The sequence below is a fragment of the Cariama cristata genome, unplaced genomic scaffold, assembly GCF_000690535.1.
Source record: "Cariama cristata isolate BGI_N322 unplaced genomic scaffold, ASM69053v1 scaffold10811, whole genome shotgun sequence".
Taxonomy (NCBI): Eukaryota; Metazoa; Chordata; class Aves; order Cariamiformes; family Cariamidae; genus Cariama; species Cariama cristata.
The window spans coordinates 20,005-44,198 of NW_009597539.1; the positions used below are offsets into that span (position 1 = coordinate 20,005).

Sequence of the window (24,194 nt, forward strand, 5' to 3'; positions counted from 1 at the left end):
TGTCTTGCACTTGTGCACACGTGCTTTTCTGGTACAGAACATATATCTTTAATCACTTTAACCAAGGGTGATAACACAATGTTAAGAAACAGGTGGTAGTAGGATGGAAAGCCCATGGAAGAAATGTGGTTTAGCAAACAAGGGTGTATTCTGTGTTACAGAGCTTCGAGCCACCTATGTTGGTTTTACAGCAGCAGAAGGGAATGTCTGGGCTGCAGTTCTTGGTTCTTACTTTTTAACGTACTTTATTAAAGTACTTTTTGTAGGGCAAAATGCATGAGCAGTCCCTGGAGCAAAGAATTCCTTTAAGCAGTGGATTGCTTCCCTGATTCCTTTATGTGTTTTCTTTTATCCCGTGAACACTCTGTTGTTTTACCTGGCCCACCCTCCTGCCTGGCTAATGGGTTTGTTCTGGGAACTGGGGAAATACACTTCTGAATCTCAGGTCTAGAGCCCATCCCCCCTGTAATAGCCCTTTAATGAGCTATTTACTTATAACTAGAGAAGTTAGCTGACACAGCTGACGTGATGGAGTGGGCTTGATCTGTGGATCCCAGCAGCTGGGAAGAAGGTGGGAATTGTGATATGCCCTCCCCATTAGCTGGTTTGAGCACTGGCTCCTCTGCCTCCCCTCTTTGAACCCTCAAACCTCTCGGTTTTCTTGTCTCTACAGTGTGAGATGTATTTGCGTCGAGATTTCACCCAGATTTTGCTGCTTCCTGGCAGGTGCTGCTGGGGAGAGGTGAGGTGTCCATCTTTGGGCAAATTGTGCCATCACTGATGCTTTGTATTAAGAGGGCTCATTAACTCCCCAGTGCTGTTTCTGAAAATGAAAAGTCTTCTTTTCACAGTGCAGGAGTTTTAACTGTGCCCTGCCTAAAGATTACCACAACCTGCTATAAATTGAGATGTTTCACTAATTGGTTTCTTGGTTCATTAGCCAAATTGTGAGTATGAGAGAAATGGGGAAAGCTCAGAATGAATTTCCTTTGCAATCCTTAATTTAAATGGTGAATAATAATTATAAGTTGAACAAAACATGTTATGTGATTTGCAGTGATGGAGTTACTTTTCTTACTTTGGCATTATCTGCCACCTTTAAAGCTTCGTGGGAAAATGATCCTCATCTCTGCCTGGTTCTGGCATGGTGTGACACCAGGTAGGAAACTGTAATCATTGTAGTATAATGTAATAGTCTCAAATTTTATACAGAAATGCTTTGTCGTGGGAAGTTCCTCCTCATATATTGCTTTAAGTAGTGAGATAACAGAGATAAACAGCAAAAATCTTTGAAAGTTATCTTTACTGCAATGGATGCTGTGGCTCCATTTCCATTACAGCTGTGTAAGTAACAAAAATACGATGTGTCCCTAGTTTACTCTTTCCAATGCAGTGCACTCAGCTAAAAATCAAAGATTAACTCTGAGCAGCTAAAGGGAACAAATTCTACTAATACATCAAAGTGGATGCTGTAGAATTTAATCTGTTTTATGAATTTTCTGCCATTGATTGTTACGGTACGATTGTGGCACGGGAGGTCATTTGTGAGAACTGAATTGCTAGTTGTGTGACAGTAAAAAAAGAAGGCTAAAAGAAAGGTTAAATTAAAAGAAGCTGCTAGCGGCTATTTTTGTAAGATGAATGTATATTATCTAAATTAATGACAGTAAACCTCTAATTAGCTGAATGTTGATGCAGAATTACGGCTTTATAAGCTAAATACATGTTTTCCCAAGCCAAAGGGTTGGGTAAGGAAATGTTTGGCCTGCAACTGTAATAGGGTTACAGGTAGATGAACGCTTTCTGCTTATTGGGGCACGGTGACCTCACTGCTATTGCTGACAAGTCTTTACAATAAATCTGTCATAGCCTGTGTTGCTGTTAGGAAGCAATGGAACTTATGACCTTGCTCTCTAGAGTATCCTCCCATAATATGGGATGGGCAAAAGCCTTGAATGTGCCCCTTTGTTTTTCAATGAACAGCTTAGCTTTTATTTTAGAACAGAGTTTTCTTCTTCAGCCCAGTGCATGTTGTTTTGGCACAAATAAGTTTGAAGTAGAACCTCTAAACTTGTTTCTGTTTTGTTAATTTATTGAATTCCTCTGTAAACATACGTCAAGGAGAAGAGCAGCTATGAATTCCTTTTGTTGTGGTTTTTGCAATTTATACATACTAAAATAATTGCATAATGGAGTTATTTGAACAATTTACTCCTTGGAAAGGGTAGAATTTTCTTGCAGATTGTCTTTATGTGAAAGATGGGTTAATCTCACAGATGTGTCATCTTACAGTAAAACACTGCAGTTGTTCCTGTTCATGAACACTTAGAGTATACCATTTAGCTGTCTATAGGAGTTTACCATCATTATGGCTTTGAATATCAGCAAAAAAAATCTGGTCTGTAAAAAAAAAAAAAAAAAAAAAAAAAAAAACAACCAAAAAAACCGCCAACAAACAAACAAAAAAACCAAACCCAAACAAACAAACAAAAAAACCTAACAAGCAAAATCCTACCCCAAACCCACAACAACAACAACAAAAAAACAAACAAAACCACCTTTGCATTATTTCTTAAGGTCTAATTTTCCTTGTATTTCTAAAGGATGCTCACAGTGTCTTTTTATAAAGACCTTGTGATGAGAACATAATAGCAACGCTGGGTCAGAGCAAGGATCCAGTTACATCGTTATCCTAATTCTGGTCATTTAGGTTCACAGTATAATGATGTGTTGTGCAGAAGAAATATCTTCTAACGTGCATATATCTACCCAGTAGTTTCACGTCTCCTCATATCTCTTCCTATGCATCTTATGTTTGTGATTTTGGTAGATCTTTACCATATTGCTGCTTCCGTGACCTTTGCTGGCAAGTCCCAACTTATTTAGTGTCGGTGTTCTGCAGTAACGGTCCCCTTTCAGGACCATTCCGGGAAAACATTGGTTCTTGGTATACTTCTGCTAGTTTAGGATGGAAATTGAGTTTAAGGGGATTTTGAGGTACTACTGTGTGTATTTTGTTTATTTACCTAGTTTACTGTATATTTTCTGTGGTTCTTGGTTCTGCTCCTTTGTCAGCCTGGTCTTCTGTCATTTCTATATAATTTATACTGTTTAGTTTGTCATAGTGTCCACTGATTTATCTTAATCCTATCATATTTCTGAGATGTCTGTGATAGCAATAACTCTTTAAAAAAGAAGCAGGCATTCTGGATTACTTGGCGCTCCTATGCTATGTATTCTTATTCAAACTCACACACTTGCTGTTGCTTCAGTTGCTATTTTTATGCTCCATGTATAAATGCAGCCTTCCTTTTCTTGACTGTTCTTTCCAATTATTCCTTTTTTTTTACCTGAGACTCTCCCTTTCCACTCTGTCCAAAGAGAGAGGCTTTTATAACCAACTTCTCTTCAGCTTTTAGATGGGGAGAAAAAAAAAAAAGAAAAAGAAAAAAACAACAAGAAAACTCTCTCAGCTTTAAAAGCATTAGCTGTGTTGTTCTATTCTGGTGTTGATGGAGCCCAGCTTTCTTTGCAGGCCTTCTCCTTAGTCCCCAGGGTTTTTCCAGTAAAGCTTTCCTCTTTCCTTCTCTCCGTTGCATTTTCCTGCACAGGGACTGCTCTGTTAGGGCGGGACTATTTTTTCACTGAGGATTTTTCTTTTTTTTTTCTCCATCCACCTGTCTTTCCCAGTTTGTCTAACTGACTGCCTGAGGAGAGATTGCTCTCCTTCTGAAAGCTGGGTGGTATTTCCAACACAAGTCATCAAAGACAAATAGTTATATATGTCACTTGACCCAGATCACGGGGTGGGCATCAGTCCACCTTTTCCTTAATTCATTTTTTCCTAGCTTTGATCCTCACTGCTGTTTATTTTACATTTTTAGCAAGCTCTAAGAGACATTTAGCAAAGGCTTTGGATATAAGATGAATTCCAAAATCCATAGCTTTTCCTCATATTGTATTTTCAAACTGAAATCCTCTTGAAAGGTCACTCGAAAGCTTGAAGTACTTGAGCATTTAGATTGTTGTTGATTTTTCTCATGGTGATTGACTATCCATCAGGCTCATCATGCTCTTCTACAAAAAACAGAGTAAGTGGTTACGTTTTCTTTTCTTGTAAAGAAAGTGCCCACTGGACTTCTTCGATATAGCTGCTGGTGGAACTGCGTTATGCACAGATGGATATCCATAGAAATGACACATGGATCAGACCTTACTGTGCAAAGGAGAAACCATTTCACGTGTGTGCTGTAGTTAAAGGAAAACACTAATCCATTTTGAAAAGGTTACGATGGCTGGTTCATTTTCACAGACCAGCACGGCAGCGTTTGAGTTACGATAGCTCTATACATCGCCAGTGAGATGCCATGGTGACGTCTCTGGCGGTGGTGGCTGGTTTGTATGAGGCTCTTCTTGATAAGTGAATGGCTTGGTCATCATGCTAATAACAAGTTTTTAACTGTCGTACAGTTGACTGTGGATGTGTTATATGGGATAAAGTATTTATAGCTGGAGGCTTGGTTTGACATCCTTTCACCAAGTCTGGCTGCAATAAGGATTATAGAGTTCCCAGTTCTACAGGCAATCCCAAGTAGTGTATAATTTCACAGACATTTTATGGTAGATTAAAACATTGAATTGATTCAGGAATGGCTGAAGATGGTTCTTTTATTAAATAAATAAATTAAAAATGTAGCCCCACCACCATCATATGTGCAATGATCAAATTGCTTCTAAGACTTTTTTGCAAATGTAGAAAAATAATACTGAAGTTTTTGGCTAGATGGTAACTTATTTCAGCATTCTCCAACCTACATATGAGTTTGATGCTGTTTTAATTAGTCTTTTTTTAAGCAGCATGATGAAGTGTGTAAACTTTCATGTGTCATCTCGGTACTCCTTTTTCTTTGAGATCAATATATTTCTGTTGCTCCACTCTTAGTTAGTGGCCCTAAAATACTCTTCCATTTAGCTTCCAGGCTTTAATGATCCAGCTCTGCACTGACAAAATGCAGAATATTGAGTTATGGTAGAAAAATGTTAATATCATACAGTTTTTCTTTTTTTTTTTTTTTTTCTCCTTGGGAGAAGATAGATCATGTAAATGAGGCAATCATTGCTGAGAAACTAACTTCAAATTTTTTTGTTTCTCCAGTACAAAGCCTTTTTAAGAAAATGGAAGGTGTTAAGTGCTTTATGGAAGTCAGTAGCAAAAATATAATAGCTCCGTGTATCCCTCTTTGGAAAGCTGCAAGTCTGTTTTTTTGTAATGAGGGGAAAAGTAAATTGTATATTATTTCTACAAGAGAATTAACTTTTATTTATTTAAGGCAATCAGTGTTTATTACAACTTATGCATTTGGAGAAACAGATTTTAAAAAACCATACTCTTTCATTTACGATGGGGGTTGTGTGTTTGGTTTTCACCACAATTGACAAAAACCTTATCCTTAAAAAAAAACCAAAAACACACTATTAAATATTCTTCAGTTCTTATTAAATGTTCTTCAATTCAGTATAATCCTGTGTCATCTTCTTTTTGGCAGTTGCACAGCAGCTGTTTGCTCACTGTCTTTTGATGAATTCTCTTACTGTTCCACTGTGTAATATACCTAGTTTGTTTCGAGAAAAGGAATATGTTTCATATTTAAAAGTCCCTTTTACTGCGGTTACTGCATCTTTGCAGATTTAATTAGGTCTCAGTCCCTTCCAAATCATGTAAGTCAAAGGTCCCATCTTACTTGTCCCTGAGGCATTGTTACCAAAAGTCCCCAGATGGAGTCTAGTTTCTAACTGATGACTTTACCATATAGGGGCTAATTACTTCTAATCTTACACATTGATGAGACTGTATTTTATGTCTCTGAGCCACTGAAACTGTAACTGCCAAATTACCCTCTACTGTAATATGCGGGTTATTTCTCCATTAAGTGGACTGGCTTCACAAGCGACAATCCCTTCCTGCCAGGCTCTTGCATTTTAAACCGTAATTATTTCTGGCACGTAGTTCCATCCGATGAGGCCTTGTTAATCCACGTTATGATCTCAGATAAGCTGCTAGTGCCTGGCTGATTTAAGCCAGGAAAGGGTGAGATTTGGGCACTGCTCTTCAGGGCTGCAGCCGGCTGGATGCGTTTCACTTAGCCCTGCCTTGAACCGCCGGCTTTCTCTTTTTATGAGCAATAACCTCCATCAGATCTTCAAAAGAAATGACAGAACACTTTCACCTTCTGAGAGGGGTAGAAATGTATTTGGAAGTCTATAATGCATGAAGGTGTTGGAAGCCTAATCTAGTATAAGCTGCCTTCAGTCAGCCCTCGTAAGCACCGGGGAAGAGAAATGAATATCTGAAACGTAGCAAATAACTACAATTGCACTCTGATTTCATGGCTATATGTGATAGAGGTCAGTAACATAAAGCTGTTTATTTCTTCATACAAAGCAGCGGCTGTTATCATGACTTGCTCTAGGCGAAGGTATTGGAAACTCCTCATTCCAAGAAATATTGTATTTTATTACAGTGTTACTTCATACCGTATAGGCTTTCTTCCTTGCTTCTTTCTCTATTAGTTTTGACCTAGCCTGATGGCGCTAACCTTGGGGTTGGCTACCCAAAGGAGGAGTTTATTCCAGGAATTCGAGTGTGAAGTTGTAATAATTTGGGTTTAGTGTATTCCAGATCTTAATCCAGCTCTGCCAATAAGTAACCGCTAACTGGACGCTTTGGTCAAAAAGCAGGGGGTTTGGAAGAATAAATTCTGGAGATGGTGGAACTTTCCCTTGGCTGGTTTCAGGGAAGCCAATAGCACCTTATTGATTTAGCTATTACTTTTTAAAAGCAACAGGGAATGAAGTTGGCAGTTCTGTCTCAGGGGGGAGGACAAAACCCAAAAGAACAACAGAAAACAAAAGAACAAAAATCCCAAACCCTCAACCTTGAAAATCCTGGGAAAATCCTAACTCTATCACTATAGCTACCACAGCCAGAAACACTAACTTATGCCCAAGGTACAGAAACATTTTGTGCTCAGTTTCAGTACTTTATTTAAATTAAAAACAAAAAAAGGCAACAACCTACTACCTAGTTATGGATTAATAAACTTTCCTTAAATGTTGAATGAAGTATATAAATCTGCATTTATATACCTATCAGCATTAACATTCTGACCAAGGTGTTAATCCCAATATTACTATAATGCAGTAATACATCTTGAGTAATAAAATGGTCCTAAATCAATATGACATAGACTAGACTAATCATCCAAAATAATGCTTTCAGTTTAGGGTACGAGAAACTTTTTTGCCCTTTTATTTTAAATAACATGAATGACTTGCTGACATTTTTGTTTCTTTTGTTTACATCACAGAGGACTTATCCCACTAAGCATCCAAATAGTAGTATACATACTTATGAGTATATTTTATTTTTTTTTCTTTTTTTTAAAAAGGCCTTATCCCTAAAGCCTGGGTTTTTTAATCTATTTAAGGAGTCCAAAACCTTTAACCCAAATGAGCGTAAGATTGAGCACGCTGTTGTGCCTGCCATTGCAGTTATGTGTCCCTGTGTAACATCAGTGTGTGCTATAGGACTGTGATTACCAGAACACATTAAGCAATGTACAAAAGAGTAGCCCTGAATTTGCTTTTTCTTTCTTACAAGTATTTGAGCTTAGTCTTTTGAGTTACTAAAGAAGCACATGACTCTTGTGCTAATCCTGTAAAGCTGGCTTCGATTGGTAGGATGTTATACTTTTGTATATATACTGTAAATACTTCTGTTGTAAAAATTGGCCTTTTAGTTTCAACTTTCTTGAATAATGCAGTGCTCTATAGATTCAATACCTGTGTATACACATCTGTTTATCATTCTCACTAACCAAATTGCATGTTTGTATCACGGGAAACAAAATACAGAATCTCTAATCTCCAACAGGAGAATAGATGTCCACGGTCTAAAATAAAAAGTCACTGGCTTGTGGCTGTGTTTGCCTCCTCGTGGTGGGGCAGCTGTCAGACTGCTCTCAGCAGGCATTTATACATGCCCCAGCAAAGGCCAAACTCTTCTCTATTTCACTTCTGGACGTAAAAGTCACCAAGGTAACTTTTTTGAGTTGGTATAAAACATGTCCTTTACAAACCAAAAAAGCAAACAGCAGAAGAGCCAAAACTCCATCCTATCCTAAAACAACCTGGAAGTCAACCAAAGTAACTTCAAGTAATCCAATAAAGACATCTATCTGAGCCTAACGATCCAAGAAAATCAGGATAAAAAGAAGATGTAGCTGTACTGTGAGAAAGGGGGAGGAAGGACATGCTACTCAGAGGGGAAGGGAAATTGTTATTTCTGGAAGGAGGGGGAGAAAGGGGGAGGAAGGGTACATGCTACTCAGAGGAGAAGGGAAATTGTTATTTCTGGAAGGAGGGATGGCATAGTTGGTAGAAATGAAGTACTTTACTGGCCTCTCACAGCTACCTGTAGTGGGTTTGTGGCTGGGAATTTAGCCAGGACACCATCCGACAATGGGAAAGTGTGGGACCAGCAATAGAGGGACAAACAAGAGTGTACCCACAGTAATGCATTAGTTACCTGAGGTTACCCCAGGAGTATGGATGTGGGGTAAAAAAGGGTGGGAGCTGTATCTGCACAAGGATTCAAAAGCCAGGTAGAACTAGGTACTGCGTTTTGTAGATACGCATATTAACTAAGTCAGTTAATGCGACTGGCAGGGAGTAATCCACTGGCACAGTGTATGTGCCAGTCCGTTGTAAGGAGGTCAGGTTAATAATTACAACCTGTTCTATAAAATGCCGACCATTTCCAAGGAATTTTTCTTTGGTGCTTTTGCTTGGGTTAGAGAGGGTGAGGGGGGAGAGTCATGTTGCATCATGAGAAAGTTCAACTCGGAACCAGCCTAAAATGGGAGTGCAGACCTCAAAATACAGCTTGCGTGAGGGCCATAGCAATGTAGGTAGGCTGTAGAGTTTCATACCTGAACTAGATTTCCAGCTGAAACTTTCCTGAGAGAAAATTCGACCTGAACTTCTCCTTCGCCAAAGCATCCAGACTTGCACTGGCTGTCTGCACAGCGACGAATATCCCCCCCTCCCAATGCAAAGTTCATTGCTCTTGGCTTCAGACAGATGATCGCCCGGTCACGTCCCACCCGAGCATCGGTGTTGCCAGTAGGGGCTCTGAGCTCTTAGCATACTCCTTGTTAAGCTTGAAAATGGTCGGTAATGTCCTATAGGTCAGTCTGCAGCTTCTAGCTGGAGGATTTAATGGTAGTAAATGTTAGAGAGAATATCGATGATGACCGAAGAGGTTTTTGAAAGCACATTCAGCAATGTCTGTCTCCTGTAACTGGTGGACCTGAAGAGACCTTTGGGATCAATTCTTGTCCCAAAGCACCCAGTGAAAAGACCAAAATTGAGAGAGGCCAGAATTTGGCTGGGGAAGCTGTGCTGGATGAAGAGTGCAGCTAAATTATTTAATGGTTTATGCATTGGCTCTGGATCAGAGATTGTTGCTGAACGGAACAACTGTAGGACAAACAACATGGTGGTGGTAATCATCCATAACTACATAATTTTTCTTTCGGTAGATAGTTAATTCAGTATTTTGTTATACTAAGCTGTTCAGTTGTTACTTCACACTGCATTATTCCAGGTATTCTCTGTAGTAACATCTGAGTATCCAATGCTGTGTCTGTCATAGTAGGCATATTTGCGAAGGTGACTACTCCAGTAATGATTTGCTCTGTGACTTTAAACAGGACAGATGTACATGATTATGTGTAAGGTACAGCAATACTGGGGTCAAGCAATTACGGCATCATTAGATTGGTCTCCAGCACTTAACTTTTCTTTAAGCCTCTCAATTTCCCTAATCTTAGCATGAGATTTCCATATTATTTTGGAGAATGAAAACAAAAAGATGAAATTGAACATATAAGCTAACAAGAAAGAGGTCATTTCATGAGCAGCAGAGCTGATGAAGCCCATGAGCAGGTACCCCGAGACCCAAGTATTGCCCTAGTGCTTCTTCCTCTTCCTCGCATCTCCTTGCCCGTCCCCTCTTCCGTCTGCCCCCCGTGCCTCCTTGCTGCTCCCAGGACAAGGCGCAGCACCCACCATGAGTGATGCAGCACTATGGATGTCCTGCCCGGCTGCTAAGTGTGTCCATGGATCGAACAGGGGAGACCTGGTGAACTTCTTTCTGTGGCAGCCTTTCATTTCTACAGAGCCATTGATTTTTGCAGTAAGCTCGTTGGAGATCAGCTATCGACCCTTCTGTCATGTTGCTTGAAACAGCCCACAAGCTCAGAAACCCCAGGTTGGACAGACAGAAGATTAGGGCATAAATCTAATTCCTCCTGGAAATAAGGCTAAAAATTTGATCCAAGTAGAGAGCACAGTGCAAAAATGTTACTTTTTTTTCTTTAATTGTTTCATATGTAAATAATAATTAGGGAAAAAACAGGACTTCAAAAACATAGGGACAACTTTGCAGCAAACATATTATTGTCGTACTATTGAGCATACTCAATAGTATGTGTCTGGCCCTTAATCAGTCTTAGTGGCCTCATCATTAAAATGTATAGGTATGGGAATGAGTTTAGTCATAGGGAACAACTGTTGTGAAAATAACTATTCACATATTGAAATATTTTTCAGATTAGTCTTACATTGAAATGTGTTGAGGGGGGCATGTATATTTTACGAATGCAACACTGTAGAGCAAGGAAGTCTTGCAGCAAGTAAAGGAAAATGCGTTTTCTTATCCATCTGTTGCAGCTCTGATGTTGCTGAATGCAATAATTTGGGATCTGAGCTTTTAGTTTTGCACAAGAAATGGAATATACAAACAATCACGAGATTTGGGTTGTTGCTAGGCAGCAGGTTATTACTTCTTGGAAAAGCGGCCACGGCTGCCTGGTCCGGGTGGGCTGCTTGGCCGGTGGGGCCAGGTGGGTGCTGACAGCTCCCAGCCCTGCTCCTTCTCATTCAGGTGACGTCTGCAGCCAAAAGAGAGCTTGAGAACTCTCAATTTCCTTCCTTGCCAACCAGTATTTAAAAGATGCCAAAAGTTAAATTTTTGAGGGCTTTAGCTCATCAACTTCAAGCTTTTCTGCACCCTCCATTGCTGAATTTAAAGTCTGAGTGATTTAAAAACAAACAAACAAGCAATTACCAATTATCTTTTGTTGAATCTGGTGATAAAACCAAAATCCACCATGCCCTGGTTTATGTTCGTATTACTACATTTTTGTTTTAATCTGTAGTGTGATCTGTGTTTCTAAACCTATTTCAATGGATTTCAAAAGGGCTAATTCCAAGATCAAACAAATCGCGGCTGCACGGTAAAAGCAGGCTATGAATAGAGATTTGTTTTTCATTTTCCCTTCAAAAGGCAAATGGAGGTAGTATTTCACCAACTGAGAAGTTTTATGTGGTAGAATAATTACTAAGTTCAGCTGCGCAAAGGGGTGTTAGATTTAGCGTTGAGGCAAGTCACTGGCAACTGAAATTAGTGGGAGCTGCATAGTATTCTTAAATTACGCAAAATAAAACTATTTACTTTGTGATCAAACTAGTGACTTAGAAACATAAATTTTTAGGCTTCATACTTATTTAAATCTTAGTTATTAGTTTTTATCCTGTGAACATTGGTTTTTATTCTCTTGGTTTTAGCCTACTGCATCTCCTATTATCAAGCAGTTTCTGATGTCTGTGCTCACAGCGGTTAATGTGAAAGACTTTGCAGAAAGAAATGATATCCCAAGTATTATACAAAAATGAACCCTTCTATTATACAAAAGTAACATGAAAAGTCTATATGAAATCTGGCGTGACTGGTGCTCCACTGAGTTTAAATCCGTTGCAGAAATTGTTCGGTATCAAATTTGGCTCATGTGAACATCCTGTTTCTTTGTTTTGGAAACAAAATTGGACTAATATAGATCTGTGTTGGAATCGCTACTTTGATGTCTTGACAAAAGCATCTGTACCCACAGCACACATCATTTTCTGGAGCCACCACTGTACTGAGAGTATTAAAAGGGGAAAAAAAAAAATTAATAAAGCAAATACCATTGTTAAGCAAAAGCTTGGTGAAAAATCCCTGCAGCAGGATATATATTGAGTCATAAAATGCCTGCGTAACAGACAGTGCACAGGTTTTCTCTTGTCCTCTCTACAGTTTCTTGTCTTAAAGTTATGCTTTTACAAAAGCAGATAAATGTAAGAAATATTGAATGGCTGGGGCCAAGCAATTACCTCTAGCTCTTATGCATCAGCAGCTTTAGACAAATGTACGTATTTTGTAATTCCTACCAGTTCTGAGTAACACAGGTGGAATTTTTATTTACAAAAACCATTTGTACCATCAAATTCCGTGCATGTTATGACCTTTACATGAATACATGTAATAGCACTATAATAACTCTTCATAAATGTACTTTTTGGCTGCAGAACTGCTTTTCCTTTGTTTGCTTATACATAGTATTTGTCATGTTTACAGTCACTTAAGAATTTTCTGGCTATCTCAGCATTCCTGTGCTTTCAGAAATGGACGTGGTCACTAAAATGTGGATGTCTTAATCCCATGCTGTGAAGGGGACTCTGAAAGTGGTGGAGGATCCCTTCCACTAGCTCTTTCTGTATGAAATGTTTCTGTTAGTCACATCTTTATTTTGAGAGTACACTAGGTGCTCAGTGGTCAATAAGCCGAATAATGTTACAATAAATACTAATGAGTCTTAGTGCAAGGATCTGATCCAGGAATAGTATACAGAATGCCTTAAAATTAGAGATGAGTGGAACCTGAAAAATTTAAATGCTGACGTTGCTTGGACTCACCTCCTTTCTTTGTCTCTATCTCCTGTCTACCTTTGATTCTGTAGAAGCTTCTGGCACATCTAATATTGATATTTAAAAGTTTTATTCAAGTTTGTCAAACCCAAAAGTCAATGCTATATATTTCTTACATGAAACAGCCCCCAGCAGCTGCCTCGCTCTAGGTTTTTCTCCTCTCCTGCCTCCTGTGCTGTGCCAGTGACAGATTTTGAGAGCCTGTCAGCCCTTCATCTCCACCTTTGGTTGCAATCGATCTGCCTTTTCCTGCATGGTCCACAACATCACCTCCATGTCAAAACCCCTCCTGGTGATTCTTCTGCAGATGCTGCTTCCAGAGCTGCTGAGACCCCACAGGAGGACTTGTTTAAAAAATCCTAAATAACTTTTTGGCATCAGCAGCTTTCCAAAAGAATAAGATGGCCACCAAACAGGAACTTTTACAAGAAACCAAAAGTGTCATCTCCCTTGTGCTGCCCCTTCCCTTGCTGTGAGGATAGAGCTCCTCAGACAGGAATCAGAATTTTCCAGGATTACCTAGAGGGGAGTCCCCTTCTCCAAGGAGAGTTTGGGGTTTTTGCTGTTCATGCACAATCTCTCACTGCCTTGCAAAATCCTCTTAGGAAAATGCGTCCAAATTGTACAAAAGTGTCTATCTCCGAGAATCATCGTGAAAAATATGGACAATATTGCATTGCTTTTAGCAATGCAAAGAGATGGGTGGAAGCCAGTCCGACCAAAGTGAGGGGAACCATGGAGCTTCAAGACCTCCTTTGCTTGGCTCATCGGCCTTGGGGAGCTTGATGGCTTGCTCCTTGTCTCCAGTTCTTCCTCTCACAGGCACAGGAATAGGAACCTGTAGCATTTATGGCATCTCTTCCATTTCTACAATGAAACTACTGAAGAAAATGATGAAAAAGAATGATTTGGCTATTAAATATTATCGTCCCTTGTGATCCACTCCAATTCTCCATGCCTCACAGATGTCCTTCCTCTAATACTCTGTTTTTGAGCTCTCCATTTCCCTCCTACCACATTTTATAAAGATCTCAGAAAGCTCCAGGAGGGAGCTCCAGTGGCAGACCATGTTATTTAGACTGAAGAAATCAAACCCATGTCAGTTAAATCTTTCTGCATACTCCCATTTGTGTCCTTGGCCTGAGTTATGTCCACACAGCTGGGCTTCAGTGGGTTTGGTGCGTTAGTCACTGCTTCTAGGGACTGAGATTTGTTAGCATAAGCTTATGCTGCCTAGAGAGACCTAGGAATGTGTTCCACCCCACACCACTGAAAATTAAAAAAAAAATGAGAAAAAAAGAAAAAATAAATAAAATGTGGAGGAGGAGGAGAAAGGGGAAAAGGAGAAAGTGAAGAATCTACTTAATTTTGTCTCTGTGTGTGTGATGGATATGCTGGGGGTGATTCCCCACTTTATGTTATTAAGTGAGGATAAAGAATAATAGCAATGCATAATGAAAACACAATATTTTTCCTTTTATGCATGGGTTTCAAGATATAATTCCTGTGCTCCTTCTAGCCCCCTGATGAGCACCTTGCTTCTAATGGCACGGATAATGAGAGATTTACGACTTCTGGCTTTTTGATAGCAGACCAGAACTCATTTGTCCGTTCTATGGCGGATCCTGTAATCATCTCTGCAGGCAGCCAGCTACAGCTTCAAGGTGTGCAAGCAGGGAAAGATAATTCAGTTAACAAATCTCATGATGCTACTTGTAATAGAAGAAAATCCATCCTGACATCTTAAAAAAATATTTTTCTGTTTTGTTTACATAATGAATCCTGTTCAGACTGAAATTATTTCAGGCTGTTTTGCTTACTCTGATTTGCAAATCTTGCCAACAAAGCTGCTTTAAAAAACTGTTCTTTCCGTGCAACTGTGTTCAAGTACTTTCTTTTGTGGCAAAGTACTTGTTTGTATTGGTTTGTCTTTTTTCATGACAAGAAAGATTTCAAGTAAAGAGTTGGCAGCTGCTTTCCCCTCCTTTAAATCTGTATTGCTGTTTGACCCCCATTGTAAGTAGGTGCATGCTACTTCTTATAAGAAGTTCAGCAAAGATGCTTTAAAAGGACTGATGTACTCTCCCTCTGTCATCCTCTCTTGATGGGTAAGTACAGTGTGGTTTCTAGCTGTGTTTGAGCTATCAGGATGACATCGTGTGCTCCTTAAATATCGTAGTGAAATCTGCTGTCTAGTGTTACAGGAAGGTTGCTGAATGTCAAATCCTGCAGAGATGAAAATCAGGTGTATTTTTATGAGACTGTGAGAGAGTAAAGTCCACGTGTGGCTATAGGGCTGCCTTCCTGCCCTGCCTGTGCCTCGTCTTCACTGGGATACTGCCTTCGGGTCATCGTCAATGCAACACCTCACCTCTTCCTTGAACTTAACGTCACATCTGAAGGCTCAGGATAACGTCCTTGAAGGAAGGCAAGACTGTGCCTGTGCCAAGGCTTTCTGGAGATGCGTCACTCTCTCCACTAACAAGTATACACAGCATTTGCCAGTAGATTTCCTATAAATCACTTTAATATCAGCAGGGACTTTGGTATAAGGTGGGATTTTCAGCATTCATCCGTCTCTACTTTTAGTACCAGGCATGTGAACTTCAGCTTCATTGTTCGGTTTTATTTCAGATGACGATAGTCTGTGCAGTTTTATGATATTCTTTCTTTATGACACATGAAGAAGACACGGCTTTGGTTCTGGTGTTCATTCTGACTTAGCTTTCATCTTAGATGTATCTGTAGTGTCCGGATGGTTTTTCTGGATGACTCATTTCAGATCTGAAGAAGTGAATTATTATCTCTCCCAACACTTACTGAGAGGGAACGTGGTAAATCTTTAATGATGACACTCTTTTCCTCGAGGCTTCCTCAGGTATTTGAATTAAAAAAGTCACAAGACAATTTAAACAAATCTAATGTTTGAAACAGAATAAAGTATAAATGAATTCCTCCAATTTGGTTTTAATGATATGGTTTATCTGCTGATAACTTACAGTAGGAATAACACATAGAAGGACAAAAAGGCTTAAAAAAACAGTTTTAAGTGATGCCAAAGACATTGTATTACCTGAGTGACTGCTCTGATGTCTGACCCTGCAGCCAAGCCATTGATGTCCTTTAGCTCCCAGATCCCAAGTGGGGAATTTGAGCATTTTTGGGTAATCAGCAGTGCCGACCTGGGGGCTGTAGGAACCCTGGCTGCCACTGACCTGGAAGGGAGCCAGAGTCTCCTCACAGGTCTCTTAGATAGTGAGCTAAGGATCAACAAAAAGGTAATTTTTTGGTAAAGTGGAGAAGTTTTCCCCTTTTCATCCCGGTGTATTTGTTCTGTAATGCCGTTTTATGGTGTTTTGAGGGAAGTGCTGGAGTTTCCTGGAGCCTCCAGAGGAGTTTGTTCTGAGGTGATGCTGGTGGCTCAGAGGGGATGGCAGACCTGGCCAGTGCAGAGTAAGCAAGACTTGGAGCAGAGGAGATCAGAAGTGCTGACACGCATTTGAAATTTGTCAGCGTAGGAATAGTAAATGAATGACATATGCAACTTTCATGACAAAAAGTGGAGATGAGGCCAGGGCCAGTGGTCTGAAGTCATTCCAGCTCTGCCCAGTGTCGCTCTGGGTGTCATCAAACAATCCCCTCCGGCACAGCAGTCTGTATGTTTCTAGCAAAGACCTGAAACACTGGCAAAATAACATTATCTGTGGACTGTTTTCATGTGTGTCTCAAGTTTTGTACAAAAACTCAGCTGGCCACAAACTGGGCTGTCATGTGCATGCCAAATATTCATGGTACGCTATTTTTCACCAGCACCCTCACCTTTGCAATCTATCTGTGTTTTAGCAAGCTGATTTACAAGTACATCTTTTCTGAATCATTATCTGAGCTGGCTGCCAGTTGGCCCGAGGCAGACATCCAGGCACTCGAGACTGGGAGAATTGGTTCCAGCTGCACTCCGTAATTAGGAAAACCCTGGTCTGTAGCCGGATGTCCAGATGCCTTGCCAAGGAGTGTATCGTTTGGTTCAACAAACAGTATTTGTGAGGAAAAAAAATAAAAATAGTGAAGATGTAATAGGACAAAGTTCATATGCCAGCAATTGCTCCTCTACTCCTCATTGTAAGCTGGAGAGGTGGGTCACGGTGGGAAGGGAAGGTCTGGGGAGGTTAAACAAATCCTCGGGATTTCAACTCGGGTAGAAATAAGTTTCTCATACTCCCCACAGAGTTGGAAAGTACTTGAAATGCCATTTCTTTCATGCTTTCACACCAGGGAAAAACTGAACTTTGCGTTTCGTTGTGTAACAAGAGTTACAGTGCAATGTGTTTTGTCGGCAGTGACAATTTGTACGAAAACTCTGTATGGGACATCATCTCATCTAAGCCCTTGTGCTCCCTGAAGTGTCTTCGTTTCAAACACAGATTCAAGCTCTTTTTAAAGGTTTGGGGTTTTTTTGTTGTTTTTTTTCACTTGTTCTGTCCACATGAATTAACAAATATGAAGCTTCCAAAAATAGATTTAATAGTTTCATGAAAAATAGCAGAGATTTTGCCACCAATGCCATTTAATCTATCTCAGCAACTAGATTAAATGATTTGCCAAAAGTTTGAGTGTTTTCCAACAACAAGATTCCTGTAATAATAGGAGAATGTCATTGCAGAGGATATGGTACAAAATGCAATACAAAACTCCACTCTGGATAATTTAGCAAAGAAAATAAATATTTCCTCCTCTTCTTCTTCCCACCTCACTTCTTCCTATCTCTCCTGCTCCAGAAACAGCTACTTTTTAAAGTTAGACAAACAAGAATTAACCAATCTATTCCAAGGGGTCTGTGGGAAATTGGAAGGCCCTACCTACAGATTATTGCTACTCACAGGAGGTTACTTCGATAAGAATAACTTACATATTATATGTAATCTACGGTGTGGACTTTGACAACTTATTCCTGTTTGACCCTGTAGTACTCAGTCTTGTGCTGAAAACACATTTGAATTCATGAAAGGCCATCTGGCCAAACATGCCCGTCTGGTTGTGATTTATCTCTGGCCAGCCTTCTGGGTTTCCCTGCACACTGGTTGACATTCACAAGTTGATGTTCTCCTGTTGTAACTTTCCATCTCGATCTGAGAAAACTGTGGTTTTCTTACTGTAAAGCATTTGAGGAAAATGTTGATAACTTAGTGGAAGTTGTCACTTTAATTACTTTTTTTTTTTAATGAAACTTTTGGATTTTTTGAGGTCTTGCCTTAACTCAATCCAATAATTTCTTCTTTATCCTTCTCTGCAAGTTATTCCCTGTTTAGTTGTTTCAAAAAGTAAATAAGATAGCATACGTAGCACCTCTTCATCATGAAGGTATTCACATGTAATTTACCAAAGTATTGATAAACCAAAACCAACCTTTCCATAAGGCTCACCCAGCACTGACCCCTATCCCACTGCTTGTGGATGCAGGTGGATTTTGTCCTTCCCTGGAAGTGCAGCACCTCCTTCTCACTGCGTACCCCAACAGGGTGAGGAGCAGGCTGCAAGGGCATCTCGCCCATGTTTTGCGCCAGCAGTTACCATGACCCAGTGCTAGATCAGATTCATTGCATTTTCACTGATTGCAACCGTGCATTATTTCTTTGCCAAAAAATATGTAGTGGACCCTCTGCTCTGGCTGTTTTCTCTCTTGTTTGGGACTTTCTGTTGCTCAATGACAAAAGCAAACGTCGTTTTTTCATTCAAGCTATGAACATACATAGTGGCATTAGTATCTTGGAGCTGTGTCAGTAAAGTATTAAAGTATACTTTAGTATACTTTATTAAAGCAGAAGGTTCATCAAACATCCTGCTAGCGTTTTGCGATTGCTGTTCCACGGTGGGACTCAGGGAGATCTCTCGAGGGGGGATAGACCTGATACCTTCCCCTTCTTCCCCTTCTACTCCTTAGCTGCACCCAAGGAAATGAAGCCCTGAAGCCTGCTATGGTGGATATGCTTTAATGAGCACTTCTTAAAGTGGAGCTCTTCTATGTTCCTTTGTTAATATAATGTTACACGTAAACTGAAATTCCGCTCAGTGAAAAATTATCAACTTCTGTGGCAGACTACCTAAATGAAAGAAAAAAAAATAATTCAAAAGGTCTTACCAGTGGTGTGACTTGTTGCTATAAAGCAATAGCCAGTAATGTCAAGAGATTTCAGTCCAAATAGAGAATTTTTGAAAATTAAGTTTGGATGCTTATTGCAAAATAGAAAGTAACGTAATTTCTGGCAAAACTTGACAGCAGACATGATGCGTTCTTGCAATAGCCCAGACTCCATCTTATATGGAAATTAGCTCTGTGTAAAAAGCTGCAGACAGGCTAACACTCACAGAAAACAAAAGATGACAAAATCAGAGACTGATGTACTGATGTAACAGTTATCACTGAACTAGAAAAGTTATGATGTAATAGAATTTGTGAATATGATTTAAAGTTTCTGTAGTTCTTTAAATGTGAAGGTGACTTAGTCCAAATGAAACCAAACTCACAGCATCCAGCCCATTAACGTGCTCATTTGTGCTCCTGGTTCTTCAGACTACGTCAAAAGTGACTTTTGTTGAAATCCACATTTCCCATCTTCCCTGATTCCTCCACACTCACACCTGAAGCCATGGAAATCAAAAGCAGAGATATTCAAGGTTTGGATCAGCCCTGAACGTATTGTGAGACTGTCCACAAACACATCTTTGCAACAGGATCCCGGGGTGTTTCAGGTGCCTCTCCTGGGAAGAGGGAGAAATAGGATCCCTCTGATAACCAGATCCCAGGGCAATCAGATCGTTTACAGTAGCTATTTCCCTCCTGCTTGCACTTAATTTAAAACCACATTTTCTAACTTATCTTCTCCAGGACACTGAAAATAATGTTATTTTGTCTGCGTTTTTTTCCCCAGGAGTGACACAAAAGCAATGGGGCACTGACAGTCAGAGGACATGCACAAGCCTTCAGCAGGCGAGTGCTGCAAAGAGAAAACTAAGCTCTATCAAGGTAAAATAAATAAATTATGTTTAGATAGCAGTCAGAAGAATGCATTCAGGTTTAAAAAACAATCACTGATTGCTGAGCAGTCTATTTGGACTTGGTTTTGTTTAGCTAGGCATAGCTTTAACAGCAGAAAAACCAAATAAAATGATGGCTAAATGTTGTGATTCTGTTTGCTCTTGGCGAGGGGGGAAAAAATTACATGTTTTGTGGGGGGAAAAAAAGTTGTTAAAAACACCCCAGGAGACTAAATGAAGTGGTATCCCAAATGGCAGTATACTCTGTCTCAGATGTTCTCAAGATAAAGCCTGAGGTTTTCAGTTCACCACAATTACTTTGTGTAAGTAAGTGCGTATTTTTTGCACAAGATGCAGTGAAACTTGAAAGCTCCCAATGAGCATGGGATCAGCTGGTCAAACCTTAAAGATCCATTTCTTTGCCAAAAATTGGGAGAAAGGAATAATACATATACTCAAGCAGAAAAAGGAAAAGTAAATTATTTAAAATATTGGTGCATGAGTTTGAAGCTAATCAGGAGCATTTTTGACATGCGTTTGGACTCTTGCAGGATATCTCTATCTGTGCAGCCCTTAACAAAAGAAATAAATGTAAAATTAACTACTGGAGCATGAGAGATGCATCCAAAATAAAGTATTTCAAAGAGTATTATTTGATGCCCTGTAGAAATCTTGGGGAAGGCGAGAGTTTTGGGAGGCATGCAAAGGTCTTAAACCTGTAGTTAGAAGTAAATGCAGCGCAGAAAATATGAGGCAAATGTTGTTACAAACCATGAAGGAAACAAAGAAAGAAGAAAATGCTCTCCCTGGGGCTGTGAAATTATTGAATTGTCAAAATTACAGGCAGCTGGTTTAAAGAGCTGATAAAATTTACTTGGCATTTCATCTCGTTAATAAACTCTTAATCTACCTCTACCTATTTGGGTTCCCAAATCAGCCTTCCCAAGGGTTACAAAGAGCTCATTTTGTGTGTTGTTTTCACACGTGGAGGACAGGAGCACAGGAATGGTTTTCCCCATGGGCTTCGGCATGGTGTCCCGACTCTGGGACCCAAGCCCTGAGAAGGATGGCCATGGCACCCGGAGGTCACAGCTCTGTCACTCACACACTCTTCCTTGAGGAAGAAGAACGTTATGTTCAAGTACTTGTCAAGTACTGGCATTGATTATCAGATGATAGATGCCCAGATATGGCTGAGATGAATTCATAACAAGCAGGAGCAGCACAGCTAGCAAATGGCACCTAAACCCCAAATGAACTTGGACGAGCTTTAATTATGAAGCTAATCCTCAGATTTTGCATGCCAATTCAGGTTGGTTTGTTTGTTTGTTTTTCTGTTAGGATCAGGAGATCTAGGAACATAGGGCAGATGCAATCTAATCAGCCAGTTTACAGCAGCAATAAGATTAGGCCAGATGCTTTATTGCATGTGACTTACGTGACCAGCCGTGTGCATATAATAGCAGGAGTTTTAAATTCAGGTTTACTCTTTGTCGGATAGATTTAATGTAAAAACACCTCCTTTGTCACATCACACATGAGTGAAATAATGTATGATCTAGCAAGATAGATGTTTGCTGTCATGGTTGGAAAAATGAATCTGTGCCACTGGTAATCAATCTTGGACATATGTGGTTTTACATCATTGATAGGTGCCACCGAGTAATGATAAGCAAGAGAGAATTAATGAATTAAAATAATACCTGAAGCCCTTACAGGTAATTACATTGTTTTTGTGGGAGGGATCATGGAGAAGTTTTTCCATGCTTATAACTGGTGAGACTGTAGAGCAGTCACGACCCTGGTGTCCACATGCCCTCTGCAGCATGTGATGGCACGCGTGGACCTTCAGGCTAATGATCCATAATATATTTAAATGCATTCTAAATTCCAGCAGACCATCATGAAAGAGCAGTTTAGAGTCTGAAACTGGCAATTGCCTTTGACATGTCTATTTTTAAACAAACGTAGCAGCCACAAATCCCAACTGCGATGGTGGGTTAAATACTGAAAATAATAGTATAGAATTACACTTTTTTAATTTTAATATTTTTTTTTTTTGCACCAGAATGATAAGGTTTTCATTGAAGTCTCCCAGACAATTCAGAGCTGATTTCAAGAACGTGTATTTTTAAATGACAAAGAAGTTATATGTATAGGAAGTTAACAAGAAATCTCAAACAAAACTGTCTGGTGTGATAGATGGTAGATGAGAAATGGTTACATATATTATGACAGAGTATGTGGATAATGTGAATCTCTCCATTTGCAGGAATCTCTGTCATCACAAAATACAACATTGATTTCACCGACAGTCATTTCACAAATGATTGATGAGAATAAATCAAAAGAAAATTGGCCCGCTTTGCCTAGGCGGTCCATGATCCTCCAGCCCAGTGCTCATCACACGAAGCAGTCTTTGGCTAACTGCAGTTCAGTCAACATTAACAGAGCAGTCACGGTACTTCCCAGCAGATTAGAAATTCAGGCATCTTTAGATGACACCACGTCTCCATCGGACTTTCCCGTTGCAGAGGAAAAACAGTGTCAAAACCAGCAGAAAGGGTTTGCCTCCATAACTATTACGGCAAGGCGTGTTGCTGTAGGCTCCGACAACCCAGCACGTGGACCTGGGGCTGTGCAAGAGCCCAACGCCGTGTCCCCAACCTGGAGCAAAGTCCCTGCTGCCCTCCATCGCTGCCCTCCTCTAGGCCACGCAAACCAACACGCCTCTCCATTAAAGATTTCTGAACCTTGCTCACAATTAGGTAAAAAACCACGAAAGCAGCTTTTTGACCCTGGAAACAAAGAGAACGACGTGGGTCTTCAAAGCAGCGATGGGCGAGAGAAAGTACCACGTTCTTTCATCTCATGCATCCACCTTCAGGTTTCTCAGCAGTGTCCAAATACCATCTATTATTTAGACAAGTCACTCAATGTGTGCATTGACCAACCTCAAATTAAATGCCAAAAAATTCATAGATCAGCGTTGTCGTTCAATATAAATTGCAGTTTGTCTAGATTAACAGCAGATGGAGTAGATGGCATAGCTAATGGACAGCCAATAGAGGCGATATTTCAAACAAAGCTCCTAGGGGAAAACAAGACTCCACTTGAATCAAACTTGAGTGCAGACTTAACAGAAAATAATGTAATTAATAAAGAGAAAACAAATGAAAGCTATTTGGGTAGAAAATACCCTTTGCAAAGTGTCTTTATCTCTGAACTTCCAGCGTTTGTGGATATACCTAGACAACCTAATAACGTGGTAACAACAAAGAAAGATGATGATAAGCAATCTGACAGCTATGACACTACATTTTCTCTCCAGCTTCCTAATTCAAGTGATGAGGCAGGTAAGTAATTTCCGTAAACCTCAGTCTGGTGGAGCAGGGGTTCAGGTTGGAACAGACCCACCACACCGGTTTTATGTGAGCAGATAACAGTAATCCTTGCTTCTGCAAAGGCACAGTGAGTCAGAGCACAACCCAGGCGTTTTCAGTTCCAGGACTACCATGAATATATTTGCCATGCTAGTGATGCATGCTGCTCATCAGGTGACAGAAAAACTCTGCCTGTGTTTTCTGCATTAAAGCCCTATTTTTAACCATTTATAACTGTAATTTTTTTTTTCATCCTAGCAACATGCAAGTACTTAGCCCCTGAATTACGTCTTTCTTTGTATGAGGGCTGAATTTCAAGGTGTGAGATTAAGAATTTAATTTACAATTAAAAATGATCTTGTTTTCAACTTTTATTTAGAAGACCATAGTAATAAGCCCGGGCTTTTATAACTAATGGCTCCAGGTGAATGGTTTGCAAAGCCTTAACGCATCCGTTTCAAACATCTCCAAGCATTTTGCAAACACAAAATTTTCTTCGCAGCATTGCTCTCAGGGAAAGGTACCGTGGGGACTGCTTCATGCCCAGAGTGGTATAGCTTCTGCTGCACTGGGCTGTCGCAGGATTTTACAGAGCACTTGAACAACCACAGCTGAGTTTATTGACTCTCCGGGAAGGGAGTGCGGATGGGAAGAATGTCAATGAGTGAGTCTGGTTTTTACCAAAGGCACTAAAGTTAAAACTTACCCCCCATGTATCCTGCGACCTTGGGCTACGTTTAATTGCAATTACCCTGTTCCTGTATGGCCTTTTTGATCTAAGAGTCAGTATATGAACATAAGCTACTTCCCAAGATTCATTTGTGCCTTCATCTACCCGGTGTGCGAAGGGCAAAAAAGAGAAAGATGAGAAGCGGCATGCTGTCTCATGGGCCGGACAAGGTACCAAAC

At 40.0% G+C, this 24,194-nt stretch overlaps 1 protein-coding gene across 1 annotated transcript in view; it reads left to right on the forward strand.

Moving 5' to 3' along the window:
• LOC104168360 (centrosomal protein C10orf90-like) overlaps nt 1-23,258 on the forward strand; it is a gene marked incomplete at its 3' end in the record, with an annotated part of 35,053 nt that extends 11,795 nt beyond the window's left edge. Inside the window, exons 2-3 of the mRNA XM_009708929.1 lie at nt 19,797-19,891; nt 22,175-23,258. Of these exons, the coding sequence (XP_009707231.1) occupies nt 19,797-19,891; nt 22,175-23,258 (1,179 nt within the window). The remainder of the gene's footprint in view (nt 1-19,796; nt 19,892-22,174) is intronic.
• Nucleotides 23,259-24,194: the final 936 nt, after the last annotated feature.